Here is a 22292-nt window from a genome sequence, read left to right on the forward strand (position 1 = left end):
TACCAGTGACACTTACACGCGTAACGCCCCTTGTACCAGTGACGCTTACAAACACGCAACGCCCCCTTTACCAGTGACGCTTACAAATGTAAGGCCCCGTGTAGCTGTGACGCTTACACACGCAACACCCCCTGTAGCAGTGACGCTTACAAACACGCAATGCCCCCTGTGCCAGTGACGCTTACACACGCAACACCCCCTGTAGCAGTGACGCTTACAAACACGCAACGCCCCCTGTAGCAGTGATGCTTACAAACATGCAATGCCCCCTTTACCAGTGACGCCTACACACGCAAGGCCCCCTGTAGCAGTGATGCTTACACACCCAACACCCCCTGTAGCAGTGACGCTTACAAACACGCAACGCCCCCTGTACCAGTGATGCTTACACACGCAACAACCCCTGTGGCAGTGACGCTTACAAACATGTAATGCCACCTTTACCAGTGACGCTTACACACACAAGGCCCCCTGTAGCAGTGACGCTTACGCACAATATGCTGCACAGTCACACACACACACATACATACTGTACATACATTACACACATACACAGTCACACATATATTACACATACACATACATACATACATACATACATACACACACACTTTCACTCACTCACTCTCTTTCAATCCTCTTACCTAATGAAGTCTGGCAGGCTGAAGCTGGAGTAGATCATCCTCCTGTTCAGCCTGGTCCCGTGTAGCTCCGCCCCCCAGTTCCATGTAGCTCTTCCCCTTTTAGGTCAGCACACTGCACTGACACAGGGAAGGGAGAGGGGACTCGGAGGCTTCATGCTGCTGGCGCTGGCCCTGCTGCCTGTCAGCAGCAGCAGGGGGACATCAGCTCAGTACAGGAATGCAGAGCAGGGAGAGCGCCTCTCCATTTCTGGCGCCTCCCTGCACTGCATCCCTTTGCTGAGTGGTTTGCGCCGGCTCTGCACATGATCCCACTGCATCGAACAACGGGAGAGGGAGATCAGCCATGTTTGCTCATTCTGATTGTCTTCCTGATCCTTACAGTGCAGGGAGCTTGGATTCTGATCTTGTCTGTAAACTTCTTCCCCTTACATCTGCCTGGATACTGACCCCTGCGCTGCCTGTCTTGCCATGTACAGAGTAGTTCCACCATTCGCCTCTAGTTTCTTGACTTTTATTTATTTCACCTTTTCTGATACAGTATATGGAAAATGAGCCATTTGGAGGGTCCAAATGGGACCAAGGGGGTCATGTATTAAGCAGTGATAAAAGTTGAGAAGAGAGCCAGTGGAGAATTTAACATGGCAACCAACCAGCATTGACGTAACATTTATAATTTGCATACTATAAAAGTATACAGAGCAGCTGATTGGTTGCCATGGGCAACTTCTCCACTGGCTCACTTCTCCACTTTTATCACTGCTTAGTACATGTCCCCCTTGAACTATGGTTCTTTCCATCATTTGTTTATTTAGGTAGATTATATTTGTTTTGTTTTGCTGGCTCCATGTGTCACAGCCCCCATCCCTCTTTCATAATTATAAACTTTTTTATACTGCTATTGTGATGGCATTGTCAGTAGAGTCACTTATCCTTAACAGTTTTAACTATTCCTCTGAGCAGAAGACAGTGTCACTTCTAGAAGTCTGGGTGTGGATATAAAAATGCTCTAAGCATTGGTTCTGTTTCTAGGGGTAGGCGACCCATGTAATCGCATAGGGCGCCGGGGCCATAGCATTTGCATGTTACAGTATTCCGTCTGGGATACTATTGAAAATGTCCTTCCCAAAATGTCCGCTGCCTCATAGAAGACAGTTCTTAAGGATGAGAGGAGGTGGCGACCACTTTGAGCTAGCAGACCTAAACCCGTGATAAACACATAAGGCCTAATTCAGATCTGATCACAGCAGCAAATCTGTTAGCAAATGGGCAAAACCATGTGCACTGCGGGAGGGGGGGCTTTGCAAGTATGTCACATGTGCAAAGAGAGTTAGATTTGGGTGGGTTATACTGTTTCTGTACAGGGTAAGTACTGGCTGCTTTATTTTTACACTGCGATTAAAGTTTCAGTTTGAATACACTCCACCCAGATCTAAAGGGCCCCATACACTAGAACGATTTTGTCCAATTTCAGCTCAATTCGGTCATTTGGGGCGATATATCGTGGGAAATCGTGCATTTTTGGTGTGTATACGATCCGATCCAATACGCTGCCCCATGAGCGTCAGATCGGGTCCTCCAGGTCGTTAGTGCTGCACTCGTGATATGTCGTAATCAAATGGAATCGTACGGAAAAAAGTGTGCTTTTTGTGCTCATGATATATCGCATGCGATCTATAGTAAGAAGTTTGAAGCACCCTAATCCAGCCCATCAGATGTATCTGATGGTACCTGTGAATGCATGCTATACATCGCATGCGATATGTCGGCACTTGACATATCGTATGCGATGTATACCATGCTCAAAAAAGTCAAATTGTACCAAATCGTTTGGAATCGTATGTAAACACTCCCAGGAAGCTCCCGGGAGTGTTCAAGGGAAATCATATACGATTTCACCAACTGATACATCCTTGTAGTGTATGGGGCCCTTAACTCTCTCTGCACGTTATATCTGCCCCCCACCCCTGCAGTGCACATGGGGGGTCATTCAGACCCGATCGCTTGCTGCCTTTTTTAGCAGCCGTGCATGAACAGGGCATGCATATGAACAGCAAAGCGCAGGTGCGTCGGCGGCAGGGATCGCATTGTAGCGACATAACTAACGAAGAAAGCGATTGCACCGGCGGTCGCAAGAAGATTGACAGGCAGAAGGCATTCGTGGGCGGCAACACCGTTTCCAGGGAGTGTCTGGAAAAAAGCAGGCGTGCCCAGCCGTCCGGGAGGAGGATTCCTGACGTCAGCACTGGTCCGGATCGTCGCAGCGGCTGAGTAAGTCCTGGGCTGTGCAGAAACTGCACAAACTTTTGTTTGTGCAGCTCACTGCACAGCCGATCGCACCCCTGCAAAGCGATTACCCCCTCCCCTGTAGGCGGCGACTACCTGGTCGCAGCAGTTGCAAAAAAAGTCTGCGTGCAACCGGGTCTGAATTAAGCCCATGGTTTTGTCCATTTGCTAACAAATTTGCTGCTACGATCAGGTCTGAATTAGGCCCATAGTTTGTCAATAAAATCTGTGTGAGTGGTTATGTGAGTCAGTGTAGGAGTGGCCAGCAGAAAAGACTTTAGGCCATGTGCTATTAGCCCAGGTAGTTTTTCATTGGCAAAAAATGGGCTAATATCGTGATTTTAGCCGGAGGGTGAGTATCTGGCTATCCTATTAAAGCCTGTTTTTTTCTAGGACAAAAATTCTCATGTGCTGGTGGATAACACATGGGATTCGGGATAAGTTCACAGACCCATGCGTTATTGCCGCAAAAATGGGTCTCCTGGGGCTGCTTATTGGGGATTATGCCTCACTAATCCCTGATAAATGCTAGCATCAGGGGATATGTGCGCCAGGATTGAGGCTAATAGGCTATTCCCCACTGCATCTATTAGCAGCGGTAAATTACCAGTAGGATATCCCTGTTTGATGTGGTTGACCAACTTGAAAAATGATTGCAATATTTTGGAACCAACATTTCCTAAATGTAAATGGAATACAATTTGGAATGTAGTTAGGTGAGTGCAGAGCATGTATGAGTTTTTTATTTTTTATTTAAATGATGCGTTCATAGTCCTCAGGCACCACAGACAGGTATGGGTCATTGAGTCGACTCACTTTAGGTCAACAAGCATTGGGTTGACCATGGAAGGTCGGTTGGCGTTAGGTCGACAGGGTAACTAGGTGGACATGGTCATTAGGTCGACCTGTAGTAGGTCAACAGGTGAAAAGGTCGTCACGAGGTTTCTTTTTTTGTTTTTTTGGTGTCGTTTTCTTCGTAAAGTGACGGGATCCCCAATTAGTGTACCGTGTCCCCTTGCATGGTGTTCCAATCATAGGGGGTCATTCCGAGTTGTTCGCTCGTTGCCGTTTTTCGCAACGGAGCGATTAAGGCAAAAATGCGCATGCATTACCGGGAGTGAATGTTAGCTTATCAAAATTGCGAACGAAAGATTAGCAAAATAGCGAATAGACATTTCTTACCAGTTTCTGAGTAGCTCCACACTTACTCGGCATCTGCGATCAGTTCAGTCAGTTTCGTTCCTGGTTTGACGTCACAAACACTCCCAGCGTTCGGCCAGACACTCCTCCGTTTCTCCAGCCACTCCCGCGTTTTTCCCAGAAACGTTAGCGTTTTTTCGCACACACCCATAAAACGGCCAGTTTCCGCCCAGAAACACCCACTTCCTGTCAATCACATTACGATCACCAGAACGAAGAAAAAACCTCGTAATGCCGTGAGCAAAATACCTAACTGCATAGCAAATTTACTTGGCGCAGTCGCACTGCGGACATTGCGCATGAGTGACTAATCGCTCCGTTGCGAGAAAAATATAACGAACGAACAACTCGGAATGACCCCCACAGTATAGAGATCTGTGAGGCCTGCAGCATACTGTGACCACCTCACATGCGCCTGTCCTGCTTACAGCAGCACTGTCCCTAACAGCTCCATGCAGAACATATACTGCTAACACTGCTACATTACAATAAGGGATAACACTGCTACAATAAAGCACAACAATACAATTAATACAATAGTGTCTTCTTAGAGAAAATAGACCCCTGTGTAACGGATACATGTAATTAGGTGTAACTATAGGTCGTCGGAAAATCACTGAGCAGTGAGCCAGTGTTCTGTGTGTCTGTGTTCCAGCAGCAGGGAGCAGTGCTCCCAAAATTGCTGCTATCTGTCAGGACCTGCCACCCTCAAGATGGCGTCGCGGCGGGGACGGCGTCGCGCTGTGACGTCACGCGGCCCTTGGCACGGCATACCGGGCAGAGGAAAGGCAAAGTTTGGCAATGTGAGTGCTAGAGAAGAAGTGAGAGTGAGACGTTGGGGAGGGGGAGAAGACAGATCGGCCTCCTCCGGGAACTGCCCTCGCCGGTTTCACTCCACATCTGGTTGTGGAGCCTCTGCCTACACGTGGATTATTCCCCGCAGCAGCCACAGACACCCATAGCCCCTGAACCCGACAGCCGCCAGATAACCCTCTGCGGAGGCAGCAAGAGTCATGGCAGAGCCTGACCACAGCTCCTTGCCTTGGTCCATCAACAGGGATGACTATGAGCTGAAGGAGGTGATCGGTGAGTAGCAGATGTGGGTCCCTAGGATGTGGGGAGTGGTGTAAGTCCTGCATGGCCTGCTCATCACTGGCTTCCAGCGCTGCTGCTGCTGAATATCTGTAGGTCTTACATAGGATTTGGTGTTCCATTACCACCAAGGCCTGATCACTGTGGAGTTTGTATGTTCTCTCCATGTTTGTTTGGGTATCCTCCTGGTGCATCGGTCCCACCAATCCAAAACATACTGGTAGGTTAATTGGATTCAGGCAAAAATGAAATATATAAGATTACTGTGTGTGTGTCCATGTGTTGGGACTATAGATTGTAAACTCCACTGAGGCAGGGACTGATGCGAATAACTGCAATAGTCTCAGTATAGCGCTGCAGCATATGTGTACGCTATATAAATAATAGAGCTCTTACATAGTGCTGCAGAACCCATCATTGCCTCCACCCCACAGAGATAATCCGGCACAGGCACGTTGTCAGACAGGGCAGTTGTGGCAGGCTGCTGGCCTGTGTGTGGCTGTAACACAGTGGGGTGTGTCAGGCAGTGTGTTCTGTGCTGTCACAGCTGCAGCTATATATGTATGTGTAATGTATGATACAGTGTGATCAAACAACCTGGACCTGCTAAGAGTTGTCTCAGTGGGGGAAAGGTGTGGCACAGGTGTGAGGCTGGCACAGATGAGGGTGCCTACAGTTGCTTGTGGCACATGGTGTATTTGCTATGACATAGTTCTGGTCTTAACTTTTGTGTTGACAGAGTAGAGTCACGTGTGAGATTACACAGTGAGGCCATAATACAAGTTATATGCAAGGTTTAGTTGTGTAAGGGATGACATTAACTTTAATGGTGATTTCATACTGCATATTTTGATGCATCTTCAGAATTGGATAGAGTAAGGTTGGTACTAGATTTGGGCTTGCTTGCTCATGTAATTGGGATATGTGCTTGTGTATGTATGTGTGTATATATATGGCACAAACAAGCGGTATGGTAGCATGCTGTGAGTCACAATGATGTGAATTGACAAGTGCCACACAATATGCAAGTTGGTATCTTTGTACAGGGGTTGAGATACAGGTAGACCATAGGTCAGGCATGTCCAAACTGCGGCCCTCCAGCTGTTGAGAAACTATACATCCCAGCATGCCCTGACACAGCTTTAGCATTCTCTGACAGCAAAACTGTGTCAGGGCATGCTGGGATATGTAGTTTCACAACAGCTGTGGAGGGCCGCAGTTTGGACATGCCTGTCATAGATTATCCGGGCTGCAGGGCTGGAGTTAGACTGTGGGAGGCGTGCTGGGTAGAACTAGGCTGCAGGGGAGGGGGGATCAGGATGCCTCTGACACCTCCATCGCCAATACCACCGATAATCTGGCAAAACTGATTATCCGGCACAGTGCCAGAACCGAGGGTGCCAGATTATCAGTAGTATACCTTTAATTTAATATAAGTAAGAACTGATACCATCGATAGCTGCAGTAATGATAGGGTGCATTTTGGTGACGGCACAGTCTGAGTGTCTATGGTGCTGCATTGTGTGTAAATGGGAGAATGGAGTTTGCCTGTTGTACGGTATGTTAGTGGTGAAACAGACCATCCACATGACTTACAGGTGACCAATACATGTAATGTTATGTATGGCAGTAGATGTGTGTGTCTGAGATTTTTCTGTACTTGGTAAATGATAAAACCCTGTTTTATGTAGTGTGTGGGAGTGAAGTGTTATGTATGGGAGATTCCTCTAATCCTCCCAGGTGCTGTAGGTTGTCAGACAGAAGAGATACCATACAAGGTGGCTGCTCTCTCTGTAAAAATGGTCTCTTGAGTAATTTGCCGAATTTATAAAGTCTCATTAATTTCTCCTAACGGTCCTTTGTGGCCTCTAATTCCCATTCCCCATGGATTGCACATTTGCAGCGCTCACACCTTATTCCCGTTTCCTTCTGTTACCAGTCTTTCCACTCCTCTTATCCTAGGCCCCTCGTCTGTTCCTGCCTGTCTCACGTTTAACTTGGCTTCTCTCCCTTCCACACCCCTCACCCTCCCTTTTAGTGTGATCTAAGCTCCGTGGACTGACATTCATTCATTTACAAACATTCCCTATCGCCTTATTAAAGGTATTATATTTGTTTAAAGAAGGGCCTCACCCTGTCGATCATTGTCACCCTGTCGATCATTGTACAATTAACATTATTGTCCTAAGGAACACGGATTATTTGGCATGGTTATTTATTAAAATATAAAACACATACACCATCTGCCTCTGAAGTGATAAGTATTCTATGGGGTCAATTCTATTCGGCAACTAAAGAATAGCGCCGGGAATTAGCTCCCGACGCTATTCAATTCTGCTACTAGTTGCCCGCAATTGTCGGGAATTCTTCTCTCATCCCCGGGGGATGAGAGAATAAACCCGACAAAAGTGCTGCCTCGCGGCCGGCGCGAGGCTGATTCTGTCGGGAATCAGCCTCGCGCCGGGTAGTTAAGTCGGAGAATGCCCGTTCTCCCGACAAAACTACCTGTTAAGTCGGCGAGAACGGGACATCGCCGACTTAACTTTAGCTGAATTGAATAGCGTCGGGAGCTAATTCCCGGCGCTATTCTTTAGTTGCCGAATAGAATTGACCCCTATGTCATGTTAGCAATTAGGCTGCTTGTTCAGCGAGAGGAAGTTCATTCTCTCTCCTTATTTCATTCATACTGTACCTATCTCTCTCTGCCCCTGTGGGAAGTCTCTGGACTCCACAACTGTTCTGGACCTACCTGCTGTAGTCTGTTACTTTAGTCCTGGAAGAACAACTCCCCCACCCGCCCATTAGGATTCATAGTGGCTTGTTGTAACTATCATTTTGAGCCTGGTAATGTTTTCTCTGGAGGGAAAGTCAGTCTGCTGATGATACTCATTCAGATTGTAGACAAGGCATTGTGGGGTCTATTTACTAAGCCTTGGATGGAGATAAAGTGCCAGCCAATCTCCTCCTAACTGACATGTCACAGGCTGGGTTTGATTAGTTGGGAGTTGATTAACTGGTACTTTATCTCCGTCGACTTTATCTCCATACAATGCTTAGTAAATAGACCCCTGTGTTACAATACTTACCTGAGTTATCTCAGCAGCTTCATATAAAAGGCCATAGTATACACCAGTAATAGGGAACCTTTGGCACTCCAGCTGTTGTTGAACTACACATTCCAGCATGCCCTACAACAGTTTTAGCATGGGCAAATAGCAAAACTGTAGTAGGGCATGCTGGAATATGCAGTCCAACCGCAGCTGGAGTATACACTGTTTCTGACGGCCAGCCATCATACAGATATGGCATCCTTTATGTTAACTTATGTAGTTTGTGTTTTGGAAGATTACAAGAAGGATGGTATGAGTGTTTGGAATAAGTGTACATGTTTTAAACAGAATGAGGGATATAATGTTGATATTATCCATCATGTCGCACTGTCACAATGTGTCGCATGATGTGACATAACTGCTCAGGTTGTATGTTACTTGTGGTACTTCACTACTTTTCAAACATAAGGATATGTTGTACAGATATTCATTTCACTTATATGCTAAAATAACTTTCCATATACAGGCACTGTTCGTGTTCATCATTTGTCATTCTATGCAAGTGGTGTGACGTGAAATCATCTGTCCTTTTGTGTAGCAATTAAATTGGTATTAACCAAAGTTATGATTCTTTTGGACACTTGGCTCCTGACATTTGCGGTCCTGATATATAATATAATCTGCACAGACTACTTGAACACGAGATATACACTTGCATTTACACTGACCGGATTCATTTTACGGTGCAGCAGGTCATCTGCCATTCCCTATGCGGGAGCGGAGAGACACAGCCCGTTTCTCCACTTACCAACACCTAATGAATAGCATAATGTTTGTTCTGTGGCTGAACTATAAGCAAAATATTGTTATCTGTGCCGTGTTCTTGTGTTTTTATGTATACATTCGGAATTGGTCAAATGATTGGCTATATGGACTGGATTGCTGCTGGCCATGTTCAATCAGTGGAATAATAGAAAATGCATAAATCATCCATTGTCCAAGATATATGCACCAACTTTTTTATTTTGTAATAAAGCATGACTGGGTTTACATTGTTAGCTTAAGTAAGTACAATGTATTGTGTGAAGTGCATAATAGAATAACCAGTAAATATAACATCAAATCATGGAAAGACGTATTCAATATTGTTTTCCGTTTGCAACCAGAGACAAGGTAGCATGTCTATCATATTTTTCTTTTTACCTATCATTGAATGTACTCAAGGAAACCTGTGCAGATAGCCTTCAGAGAGAGTCTGCTTTCTAGTATTTGGATATTTGATATGACATAAACAGAGTCTGCACAAGTTACTACTCTCAGGTTACAGTCAGCCAGATGTGGTCTGTGTGGCGTGTGGGAGGTATGGAAGTTTATATTAACCAACTTGGACCAGGCTCAGATCTCTGACTGAAACAACCCTCCCACCCAGCCATACACTCTCCCGGTCAGGTACTTACTTTCAGGGCACCTTCTCATCCGCAATCCCAACAAGCGTCCTGCAATATCTCCAGATATGAGGACACAACAGCTGAGAATAAGCAGACAGTAGAAGTGCCTGCTTCTGACTGTCTCTCCACTTTAGCCATCCCCTCTGCTCTTTCATCTGTCGTCCCTTGTACATTTATGACAGCAGAAGTGGGAGAAGCAGGTGCGCTGGTCTTTTTTTTTTCTTTTCTTTTTCTGTTGACCTGACATAATCACCGTTATATACCTACCCTGTGAAATACTGTTCATTACACCTGCAAACCACCCTGCGGTCCTCTGTGGCTTATAATTGAATACCACACACTGAAGCAGACGTATCTGAGGCTATGCTGCTTATAATTGGTCATTTATGCCATTTGTCTTTATCCGCAAGGTAGTGGTGCTGCTAAAGTTGGGCATACACTATACAATTATCTGGCTGTCTGGAATGAAAATCTGGTAATGGATGAGAGCAAATGACAATTGACAATTTGCTCCCAAACACTGGAAAACTAACAAAGACTGTTTTTCATACAAATTGGTTACATCCGTGCTTAAAATGTATGTGTGAGAAGATACATTGTTTTCTTTTGCACTGATTATGGAGAGACAAAAACTTGTTGAATTAAATAGTGAAAATTGGATATGGTCTGCTACAGTTTTCTAGATTTTTTGGGGGGGAAAGAAGAGAAACAGACTTCATGCATAATTTGAGTGCTATGAGTATGGGTGAATCAAAACGTCTCATATGGAGAGAATAATTATGAATTATCAATGTAAGATTGTGTTCCTATTGTGCACCCAAACAAGAGGAAATACCAACTAAACTCGGTAGAAATACTCACCTATAATAAACAGACCACACAAAATAATTTTTTTACATACTGTAGATAAGGAAAGATTGATTCCTTTTTTCCCCTCCTCCTTCCCTTATCTATGCATACGTATATTGACATTTAATTTAATTTTAAACCATTCCTGTCTGTCACCTTATCTTAAATTAAATATTGATAAAAGTAAACTATTACTTGTGATAAAACCAAGCTATCAATAATGTGCCCCTAAGAAATAGTCTTCTTTACTCCAAAATCCTAGATATTTGATATGACTTAAGCTGGATACACAGCAATCAGCGTTAGCTGATAAATAGCTTAAAACGCTCCTGCAATGGTTGGATTGTGAAGTCGAATCTTATGTGCAGTTTAATATTTAAGATGCCGATATTATAGAACACAGGTTCTCAAACTCGGTCCTCTGGATCCCCAACAGTTCACGTTTTCCAGTTCTCATAGAATGACAAGTGAAATAATTAGCTCCACCTGTGGATCTTTTAAAATGTATCGGTAAGTAATGAATACACCTGTGCACCTGCTAGGTGATCTGGAAAACGTGACCTGTTTGGGGTCATGAGGACAGAGTTTAAGAACCACTGTCCTAGAAGAATGTAGAACCAGAGTTACAGTCCATCCGGAAAGTATTCACAGCGCTTCACTTTTTCTGTATTTTGTTATGTTACAGCATTATTCCGAAACTGAATAAATTCATCTTTTCCCCCTCAAAATTTTACACACATTACCCCGTAATTACAACGTGAAAAAGATTTTTTGAGATTTTTGCAAATGTATTAAAAATAAAAAACTAAGAAATCACATGTACATAAGTATTCACAGCCTTTGCTATGAAGCTCAAAATTGAGTTCAGATGCATCCTGTTACCACTGATCATCCTTGAGACGTTCCTACAGCTTAATTGGAGTCCACCTGTGGTAAATTCAGTTGATTGGACATGATTTGGAAAGGCACACACCTTCTATATAAGGTTCCACACTTGACAGTGCATGTCTGAGCACAAACCAAGCACAAATCTGGGGAAGGGTACAGAAAAGTATCTGCTGCTTTGAAAGTCCCAATAAGCACAGTGGCCCCCATCATCCGTAAATGGAATAAGTTTGGAACCACCAGGACTCTTCCTAGAGCTGGCCGGCCGTCTAAACTGAACGATCGGGAGAGAAGGGCCCTAGTCAGGAAGGGGACCAAGAGCCTGATGGTCACTCTGTCAGAGCTACAGCATTCCTCTGTGGAGAGAGGAGAACCTTCCAGAAGGACAACCATTTGTGCAGGAATCCACTAATCAGGTTTGTATGGTAGAGTGGCCAGACGGAAGCCACTCCTTAGTAAAAGGCACATGGCAGCCTGCCTGGAGTTTGCCAAAATGCACCTGAAGGACTCTCAGACAATGAGAAACAAAATTCTCGGGTCTGATGAGACAAAGATTGAACTCTTTGGTGTGAATGCCAGGAAACAGGACTTTTGGAGGAAACCAGGCACTGCTCATTACCAGGTCAATACCATCCCTACAGTGAAGCATGTTGGTGGCAGCATCATGTTGTGGGGATGTTTTTCAGCGGCAGGAACTGGGAGACTAGTCAGGATAGAGGGAAAAATGAATGTAGCAATGTACAGAGACATCCTGGATGAAAACCTGCTCCAGAGCGCTCTTGACCTCAGACTGGGGCGACGGTTCATCTTTCAGCAGGACAACGACCCTAAGCACACAGCTAAGATATCAAAGGCGTGGCTTCAGGACAACTCTGTGAATGTCCTTGAGTGGCCCAGCCAGAGCCCAGTCTTGAATCTGATTGAACATCTCTGGAGAGATCTGGAAATGGCTGTGCATCAACGCTTCCCATCCAACCTGATGGAGCTTGAGAGGTGCTGCAACGAGGAATGGGCGAAACTGCCCAAAGATAGGTGTGCCAAGCTTGTGGCATCATATTCAAAAAGACTTGAGGCTGTAATTGCTGCCAAAGGTGCATCAACAAAGTATTGAGCAAAGGCTGTGAATACTTATGTACGTGTGATTTCTTAGTTTTTTACTAAATTTGCAAAAATCTAAAAAAAACAACAACTTTTCACGTCATTACAAGGTATTGTGTGTAGAATTTTGAGGGAAAATTAATTTATTCCATCTTGCAGTAAGGCTGTAACATAACAAAATGTGGAAAAAGTGAAGCGCTGTGAATACTTTTTTGGCTGCACTGTATATCCGGGGTAACAGGTGGTCTCACTGATCGGATAAACGCTTCAGCGATCGGCATAATGTGTACCCAGCATTAAATCTGAATATTAAATATTTATTATTGTTTATATGTCGAACAGCATATTATACAGTGAGTTCCAGAGAATATTGAATTATTTATGTAAGACCCTGCCTCCATGGAGCTTACCTTTGGAATTCCTTGTCAAGTGCACACAACCTATGGGGTCCATTTTGCCAGGAACCAATTAACCTACCACTGTTTTTTGACTGTATGAGTAAACCAAAGCTTGCAGGAGAACCCATGCAAAGACAGAGAGAACATACGAATGCCATATACCGTATATACTCGAGTATAAGTCGACCCGAATATAAGCCGAGGCACCTAATTCTACCACAAAAACTTATTGACTCGAGTATAAGCCTAGTGTGGGAAATGCAGCTCTAGCCGTACACAGCCCTCAGTGCCAGATACGCCCTCATACTTCCAGATATGCCCCCACAGTGCCAGATATGCCCTTATACTGCCAGATATGCCCCCACAGTGCCAGATATGTCCTCATAAATCAGATATGCCCCCACAGTGCCAGATATGTCCTCATACTGCCAGATATGCCCCCACAGTGCCTGATGTGCCAAATATGCCCCACAGTGCCAGATATGCCCCTCATGCTGCCACATATGCCCCTCATGCTGCCACATATGCCCCTCATGCTGCCACATATGCCCCTCATGCTGCCACATATGTCCCTCATGCTGCCAGATAAGCCCCTCATGCTGCCACATATGTCCCTCAATGCTGCCAGTTGTGCCCTCATGCTGCCAGTTGTGCCCTCATGCTGCCACATATGCCCCCTCATGCTGCCAGATATGCTCCCTCCCCAAGTGCCAGATATGCCCCACAGTGCTGTTACTTACCCCTCCGTCGATCCCGCGCTGTCTTCTGGAGGGACACGAAGCGCACAGCGCGCGCCTCTCCTGTGTCCCTCCTGCATCTTCGGCAGCCGCGGCGGGTCTATTAAAGGAAGTGCCGGTTCGTGATCAGAGGTCACGAACGGGTACTTCCTTTAATAGAACCGCCGCTGCCGCCGGAGATGCAGGAGGGACACAGGAGAGGCGCGCGCTGTGCGCTCCGTGTCCCTCCTTCACACTGCTCTGCCTCTGCCTGTCACTGACTCGAGTATAAGCCGAGGTGGCTTTTTCAGCACAAAAAAAAGTGCTGAAAAAGTCGGCTTATACTCGAGTATATACGGTATGTTATGTGTGATTGAACTCTTGTTGAGATGTGACACTTGGTCAGCACGATAGTGCAATGGTTAGCATTACTGCCTCACAGCACTGTGGTCATGGGTTCTATTCCCTCCATGGCCCTGACTGTAAAGTTGGTATATTCTCCTTCTGCTTGTGTGGGTTTCCATTGGGTACTCCGGTTTTCTTCCCACAATCCAAAAATATACTGGTAAGTTAATTGGCTCCCAACAGAAAATAAACCCTAGTGTGTATGTACATGGGCTGAATAGATATGCCAAGTGGTTCTTATCTGCTGTGATGTTCTATGTTTCTATTTCCATCAGTGGATGGTGGTGGATAATGCTGTATCAGTGATCCTATTTACTAAGCCTTGGATGGAGATAAAGTCAACAAAGATAAATTCCCTGCCAAACAGCTCCTAACTGCCCTGTCATAGGCTGGGTTTGAAAAATGTAAGTAAGGAGGTGATTGGCTGATACTTTATCACTGTGCACTTTATCTTCGTCCAAGTACTGACGGGAGGGATGTGTGCTGAGCGATCCTAACACAGACCGCTCAGCACACATCTCTTCCCCCACTCAGCACAGCGCGATGTGCTGAGCGAGGGGACGGACGGACGGGGGGCCGCTCGCTTTACACAACGGTGAAGTGAGCGACCCGCTAGATTGAGCCTGCATGCAGGCTCAATCTAGCACCGGGGATAGCAATGCACGGGGCCGCGCATCGCTATCGCTGGGGGCATACACACGGCAGATCCGTGCTTAAAATCTAAGCGATCTAGTCAGATTGCTTAGATTTTAAACACGGATATCTCTGTGTGTACCTCCCTTTAGTAAATATACCCCTCTGTGCTTTCTGCAGTAAGAACACAGATTTATAAATGACTACCTTTGGTCTCTCCATGCTACAAGCAGGTTCTAATCCCCTGACCAATGCAGTGGAGACTCGGGCTGGTATAATTCGGTAATAGAGGACCCACTGGCTGGTATAATTTGGGGTGCATAATATATGCTTGAATGTAATGCTGTCATTGTGAAGCATGATCTGTTATGTAAGTGCCAGAGAAATCCCAGGTGGCCAGTGCTGCCGGCTCCTAACATTTCTTCTGTTGTCACTAGATGCATTTCTTCCCTAAATTAGTAACTGCTCCATACAACATCCTTCTAGCTCCAAGATGGAACTTTCTCCTAGTAACCATTGTTTCTCTATCGTCCTAGTGGATGCTGGGGTTCCTGAAAGGACCATGGGGAACAGCGGCTCCGCAGGAGACAGGGCACAAAAGTAAAGCTTTCCGATCAGGTGGTGTGCACTGGCTCCTCCCCCTATGACCCCCCTCCAAGCCAGTTAGATTTTTGTGCCCGGCCGAGAAGGGTGCAATTCTAGGTGGCTCTCCTAAAGAGCTGCTTAGAGAAAGTTTAGCTTAGGTTTTTTACTTTACAGTGAGTCCTGCTGGCAACAGGATCACTGCAACGAGATACAGAGGGGAGAAGAAGTGAACTCACCTGCGTGCAGGATGGATTGGCTTCTTGGCTACTGGACATCAGCTCCAGAGGGACGATCACAGGTACAGCCTGGATGGTCACCGGAGCCTTGCCGCCGGCCCCCTTGCAGATGCTGAAGTAAGAAGAGGTCCAGAATCGGCGGCAGAAGACTCCTCAGTCTTCTAAAGGTAGCGCACAGCACTGCAGCTGTGCGCCATTTTCCTCTCAGCACACTTCACACGGCAGTCACTGAGGGTGCAGGGCGCTGGGAGGGGGGCGCCCTGGGAGGCAAATGAATACCTATTTTGGCTAAAAATACCTCACATATAGCCTCCGGAGGCTATATGGAGATATTTAACCCCTGCCAGAATCCGTTAAGAGCGGGAGACGAGGCCGCCGAAAAAGGGGCGGGGCCTATCTCCTCAGCACACAGCGCCATTTTCCCTCACAGAAAGGCTGGAGGGAAGGCTCCCAGGCTCTCCCCTGCACTGCACTACAGAAACAGGGTTAAAACAGAGAGGGGGGGCACTAATTTGGCGATATGCTTATATATTAAGATGCTATAAGGGAAAACACTTATATAAGGTTGTCCCTATATAATTATAGCGTTTTTGGTGTGTGCTGGCAAACTCTCCCTCTGTCTCTCCAAAGGGCTAGTGGGTCCTGTCCTCTATCAGAGCATTCCCTGTGTGTGTGCTGTGTGTCGGTACGTGTGTGTCGACATGTAGGAGGACGATGTTGGTGAGGAGGCGGAGCAATTGCCTGTAATGGTGATGTCACTCTCTAGGGAGTCGACACCGGAATGGATGGCTTATTTAGGAAATTACGTGATAATGTCAACACGCTGCAAGGTCGGTTGACGACATGAGACGGCCGACAAACAATTAGTACCGGTCCAGACGTCTCAAAAACACCGTCAGGGGTTTTAAAACGCCCGTTTACTTTAGTCGGTCGACACAGACACAGACAGGGACACTGAATCCAGTGTCGACGGTGAATAAACAAACGTATTCCTTATTAGGGCCACACGTTAAAGGCAATGAAGGAGGTGTTACATATTTCTGATACTACAAGTACCACAAAAGAGGGTATTATGTGGGATGTGAAAAAACTACCATAGTTTTTCCTGAATCAGATAAATTAAATAAAGTGTGTGATGATGTGTGGGTTCCCCCCGATAGAAAATTATGGGCGGTATACCCTTTCCCGCCAGAAGTTAGGGCGCGTTGGGAAACACCCCTTAAGGTGGATAAGGCGCTCACACGCTTATCAAAACAAGTGGCGGTACCGTCTATAGATAGGGCCGTCCTCAAGGACCAGCTGACAGGAGGCTGGAAAAATATCATAAAAAGTATATACACACATACTGGTGTTATACTGCGACCAGCGATCGCCTCAGCCTGGATGTGCAGAGCTGGGGTGGCTTGGTCGGATTCCCTGACTAAAAATATTGATACCCTTGACAGGGACAGTATTTTATTGACTATAGAGCATTTAAAGGATGCATTTCTATATATGCGAGATGCACAGAGGGATATTTGCACTCTGGCATCATGAGTAAATGCGATGTCCATAACTGCCAAAAGATGTTATGGACACGACAGTGGTCAGGTGATGCAGATTCCAAACGGCACAAAGGTGTATTGCCGTATAAAGGAAGAGGAGTTATTTGGGGTCGGTCCATCGGACCTGGTGGCCACGGCAACTGCTGGAAAATCCACCGTTTTTTACCCTAAGTCACATCTCTGCAGAAAAAGACACCGTCTTTTCAGCCTCAGTCCTCTCGTCCCTATAAGATCATATCTGCCCAGGGATAGAGGAAAGGGAAGAAGACTGCAGCAGGCAGCCCATTCCCAGGAACAGAAGCGTTCCACCGCTTCTGACAAGTTCTCAGCATGGCGCTGAGACCGTACAGGACCCCTGGATCCTACAAGTAGTATCCCAGGGGTACAGATTGGAAGGTCGAGACGTTTCCCCTTCGCAGGCTCCTGAAGTCTGCTTTACCAAGGTCTCCCTCCGACAAGGAGGCAGTATGGAAAAAAATTCACAAGCTGTATTCCCAGCAGGTGATAACTAAATTACCCCTCCTACTACAAGAAAAGGGGTATTATTCCACACTATATTGTGGTACTGAAGCCAGAAGGCTAGGTGAGACTTATTCTAAAAAATTTTTTGAACACTTACAAAGGTTCAAATCAAGATGGAGTCACTCAGAGCAGTGATAACGAACCAGGAAGAAGAGGACTATATAGTGTCCCGGGACATCAGGGATGCTTACCTCTATGTCCCAAATTTGCCCTTCTCACTAAGGGTACCTCAGGTTCGTGGTGCAGAACTGTCACTGTCAGTTTCAGACGCTGCCGTTTGGATTGTCCACGGCACCCCGGGTCTTTACCAAGGTAATGGCCGAAATGATGATTCTTCTTCGAAGAAAAGGCGTCTTAAGTATCCCTTACTTGGACGATTTCCTGATAAGGGCATAGTCCAGGGAACAGTTGGAGGTCGGAGTAGCACTATCTCGGATACTGCTACAACAGCACGGGTGGATTCTAAATATTCCAAAATCGCAGCTGATCCGACGACACGTCTGCTGTGCCTAGGGATGATTCTGGACACAGTCCAGAAAAAGGTGTTTCTCCCGGAAGAGAAAGCCAGGGAGTTATCCGAGTTAGTCAGGAACCTCCTAAAAACAGTGCATCATTGCACAAGGGTCCTGGTAAAAATGGTGGCTTCCTACGAAGCAATTCCATTCGGCAGATTTCACGCAAGAACTTTTCAGTGGGATCTGCTGGACAAATGGCCCGGATCGCATCTTCAGATGCATCAGCGGATAACCCTATATCCAAGGACAAGGGTGTCTCTCCTGTGGTGGTTATAGAGTGCTCATCTTCTAGAGGGCCGCAGATTCGGCATTCAGGATTGGATGCTGGTGACCACGGAGCCCAGCCCGAGAGGCTGGGGAGCAGTCACACAGGGAAAAAATTTCCAGGGAGTGTGATCAAGTCTGGAGACTTTTCTCCACATAAATATACTGGAGCTAAGGGTAAATTTATAATGCTCTAAGCTTAGCAAGACCTCTGCTTCAGGGTCAGCCGGTATTTATCCAGTGGGAAAAACATCACGGCAGTCGCCCACGTAAACAGACAGGGCGACACAAGAAGCAGGAGGGCAATGGCAAAAACTGCAAGGACTTTTCGCTGGGCGGAAAATCATGTGATAGCACTGTCAGCAGTGTTTCATCCCGGGAATGGAAACTGGGAAGCAGACTTCCTCAGCAGGCACGACCTCCACCCGGGAGAGTGGAAACTTCATCGGGAAGTTTTTTCCACATGATTGTAAACCGTTGGGAAATACCAAAGGTGGACATGATGGCGTCCCGTCTGAACAAAAAACGGGACAGGTATTGCGCCAGGTCAAGAGACCCTCAGGCAATAGCTGTGGACGTTCTGGTAACACCGTGGGTGTACCAGTCGGTGTATGTGTTCCCTCCTCTGCTTCTCATACCTAAGGTGCTGAGAATTATAAGACGTAGAGGAGTAAGAACTATACTCATGGCTCCGGATTGGCCAAGAAGGACTTGGTACCCGGAACTTCAAGAGATGCTTACAGAGGTCTTATGGCCTCTGCCGCTAAGAAGGGACTTGCTTCAGCAAGTACCATGTCTGTTCCAAGACTTACCGCAGCTGCGTTTGTCGGCATGGCGGTGGAAAGCCGGATCCTAAGGGAAAAAGGCATTCCGGAAGAGGTCATTCCTACCCTGGTCAAAGCCAGAAAGGAGGTGACCGCACAACATTATCACCACATGTGGCGAAAATATGTTGCGTGGTGTGAGGCCAGGAAGGCCCCACAAAGAAATTTCAACTAGGTCGTTTCCTGCATTTCCTGCAAACAGGAGTGTCTATGGGCCTCAAATTGGGGTCCATTAAGGTTCAAATTTCGGCCCTGTCGATTTTCTTCCAGAAAGAATTGGCTTCAGTTCCTGAAGTCCAGAAGTTGTCAAGGGAGTATTGCATATACAACCCCCTTTTGTGCCTCCAGTGGCACTGTGGGATCTCAACGTAGTTCTGGGATTCCTCAAATCACATTGGTTTAAAACCAGTCAAATCTGTGGATTTGAAGCATCTCACAGGAAAAGTGACCATGCTCTTGGCCCTGGCCTGGACCAGGCGAGTGTCAAATTGGTGGTTTTTTCTCAAAAAAGCCCATATCTGTTTGTCCATTCGGACAGGGCAGAGCTGCGGACTCGTCCCCAGTTCTCTCCCTAAGGTGGTGTCAGTGTTTTACCTGAACCAGCTTATTGTGGTGCCTTGCACCTACTAGGGACTTGGAGGACTCCAAGTTGCTAGATGTTGTCAGGGCCCTGAAAATATGTTCCAGGACGGCTGGAGTCAGGAAAACTGACTTGCTGTTATCCTGTATGCACCCAACAAACTGGGTGCTCTTGCTTCTAAGCAGACTATTGCTAGTTGGATGTGTAATACAATTCAGCTTGCACATTCTGTGGCAGGCCTGCCACAGCCAAAATATGTAAATGCCCATTCCACAAGGAAGGTGGGCTCATCTTGGGCGGCTGCCCGAGGGGTCTCGGCTTTACAACTTTGCCGAGCAGCTACTTGGTCAGGGGCAAACACGTTTGCTAAATTCTAAAAATTTGATACCCTGGCTAAGGAGGACCTGGAGTTCTCTCATTCGGTGCTGCAGAGTCATCCGCACTCTCCCGCCCGTTTGGGAGCTTTGGTATAATCCCCATGGTCCTTTCAGGAACCCCAGCATCCACTAGGACGATAGAGAAAATAAGAATTTACTTACCGATAATTCTATTTCTCGGAGTCCGTAGTGGATGCTGGGCGCCCATCCCAAGTGCGGATTATCTGCAATACTTGTACATAGTTACAAAAATCGGGTTATTATTGTTGTGAGCCATCTTTTCAGAGGCTCCGCTGTTATCATACTGTTAACTGGGTTTAGATCACAAGTTGTACGGTGTGATTGGTGTGGCTGGTATGAGTCTTACCCGGGATTCAAAATTCCTCCCTTATTGTGTACGCTCGTCCGGGCACGGTACCTAGCTGGCTTGGAGGGGGGTCATAGGGGGAGGAGCCAGTGCACACCACCTGATCGGAAAGCTTTACTTTTGTGCCCTGTCTCCTGCGGAGCCGCTGTTCCCCATGGTCCTTTCAGGAACCCCAGCATCCACTACGGACTCCGAGAAATAGAATTATCGGTAAGTAAATTCTTATTTTTGTCTGCCTCAGTCGTCTATAAAATGCTACGCAATCAGTGTATTTGCCTGATTCATTTATTACCAGTTATTTATATAGTGCTCACACATTCTGCAGCACATTACAGAGATAATTGACCATTTATATCAGACCCTGCCTAATGCGCTTTGCCTCACCTAACATACTTCTTGTACGCTGCTTGTACATTTTATACAGCATTATAGCTGACTCCCGGCATTTAGCCCTGATGCAGATTATTATTATTATTATTATTATTATTATTATTATTATTATTATTATTATCCTTTATTTATATGGCGCCACAAGGGTTCTGCAGCGCCCAATTACAGAATACATAAACATATAATCAAACAGGAAAACAGCAATTTACAGTTGATGACAGTATAGGACAAGTACAGGGTAAATAAACATAGTTACATCAGCAGATGACACTGGAATAAGTATCAGGTGGCAGAAGACTGCTTGAAGGTGAACCCTCACACGTGTCTCTCTGAATTTAGGACCCTATTCAGTATGTGTTGCAAATTTCCCCCCTCGCCCCTCAAACGTCTCTGCCTGATTGAGAGGCAGAGGCGTACGCATTTAATACGGGCCACTGGATGATCGCAAAAATTCCGGATGGATCGCGATTTGCGGTACAACCTGAATTAGGCCCTTAGGCTGTAGTGCAAAAAGCAAGCTAACTGCATTATCCCTATTTGTGAAATTCTGGTTGCCCTCATTTGGTGATAATACCTCATCATGCACTAGTCATTTGGTTTGGTTATACCCCTTTCAGGCCGTCGGCAATAACCTGGGATATTGCATGTGAACAGACAGCAACCCGAGTTGTGGCGCAGTCTGAAGGGGGCCAGTTGAAATAATCTGGATCAAGTAACCTGGTATTTCAACTCGGATTGCAAGGGTTGAATATGGATTCAATCCAGGTCACGGTGCAGTGTTAACCGGTAATCTTGGTCAATGCGACACCTGTTCACACTATAGGAAGAGCCGGCCTTTGGAGATGATGTCATCTCCAAGCGCAGCCTCCACACGTGACGTGGTACCGTCAATAACTGGATCGGGGACACCCGTCTGAAAGGGGTCTTAGCCGGGTCACACCCGGGATGTACCTATGTAAATCCCAAGTGTGACCCGGCATTTGCGGTCTGAAAGCAGTATTACTGGTCTAGTTTCTTTCTTAAAGGGCAACTAAACCTAAAATTCTAATTGCATTGCACAATTATATGTTAAGGTTCCAAAATGTAGGATCTTTGGCCCAGATTTATCAAGTCTTAGACAGTGATAAATTGCACGGTGATAAAGTACCAACCAATCAGCTCATAACTGTCATTTTTCAAACACACCCTGTAACATGGCAGTTAGGAGCTGATTAGCTGGTACTTTTTCACGGTGCAATTTATTACCCTCCAACGCTTGATAAGTCTGGGCCTTTGTATGTTTAACATTCTTTGAATTTTGGGTGAAACATGCTGCAGTGTTTCCAAGATGAGCACAATACCTAATAATGCTCTGGACATAGGGGGTTATTCAGGTTTGTTAGCAAAC

At 46.1% G+C, this 22292-nt stretch overlaps 1 protein-coding gene across 3 annotated transcripts in view; it reads left to right on the top strand.

The window, feature by feature from the left end:
* The window catches only part of OXSR1 (oxidative stress responsive kinase 1), a 446840-nt gene that overhangs the window by 165891 nt on the left and 258657 nt on the right, over positions 1 to 22292 (top strand). Inside the window, exon 1 of one of the 3 annotated variants that reach the window (XM_063921822.1) lies at positions 4877 to 5213. The exons of the other annotated variants lie outside the window; for them this stretch is intronic. Within the exon in view, the coding sequence (XP_063777892.1) occupies positions 5141 to 5213 (73 nt within the window). The 5' untranslated portion in view covers positions 4877 to 5140. Of the gene's footprint in view, positions 1 to 4876; positions 5214 to 22292 lie in introns of those variants that run through there. 3 annotated transcript variants of the gene reach the window in all.

Source organism: Pseudophryne corroboree, chromosome 5 (assembly GCF_028390025.1).
Source record: "Pseudophryne corroboree isolate aPseCor3 chromosome 5, aPseCor3.hap2, whole genome shotgun sequence".
Taxonomy (NCBI): domain Eukaryota; kingdom Metazoa; phylum Chordata; class Amphibia; order Anura; family Myobatrachidae; genus Pseudophryne; species Pseudophryne corroboree.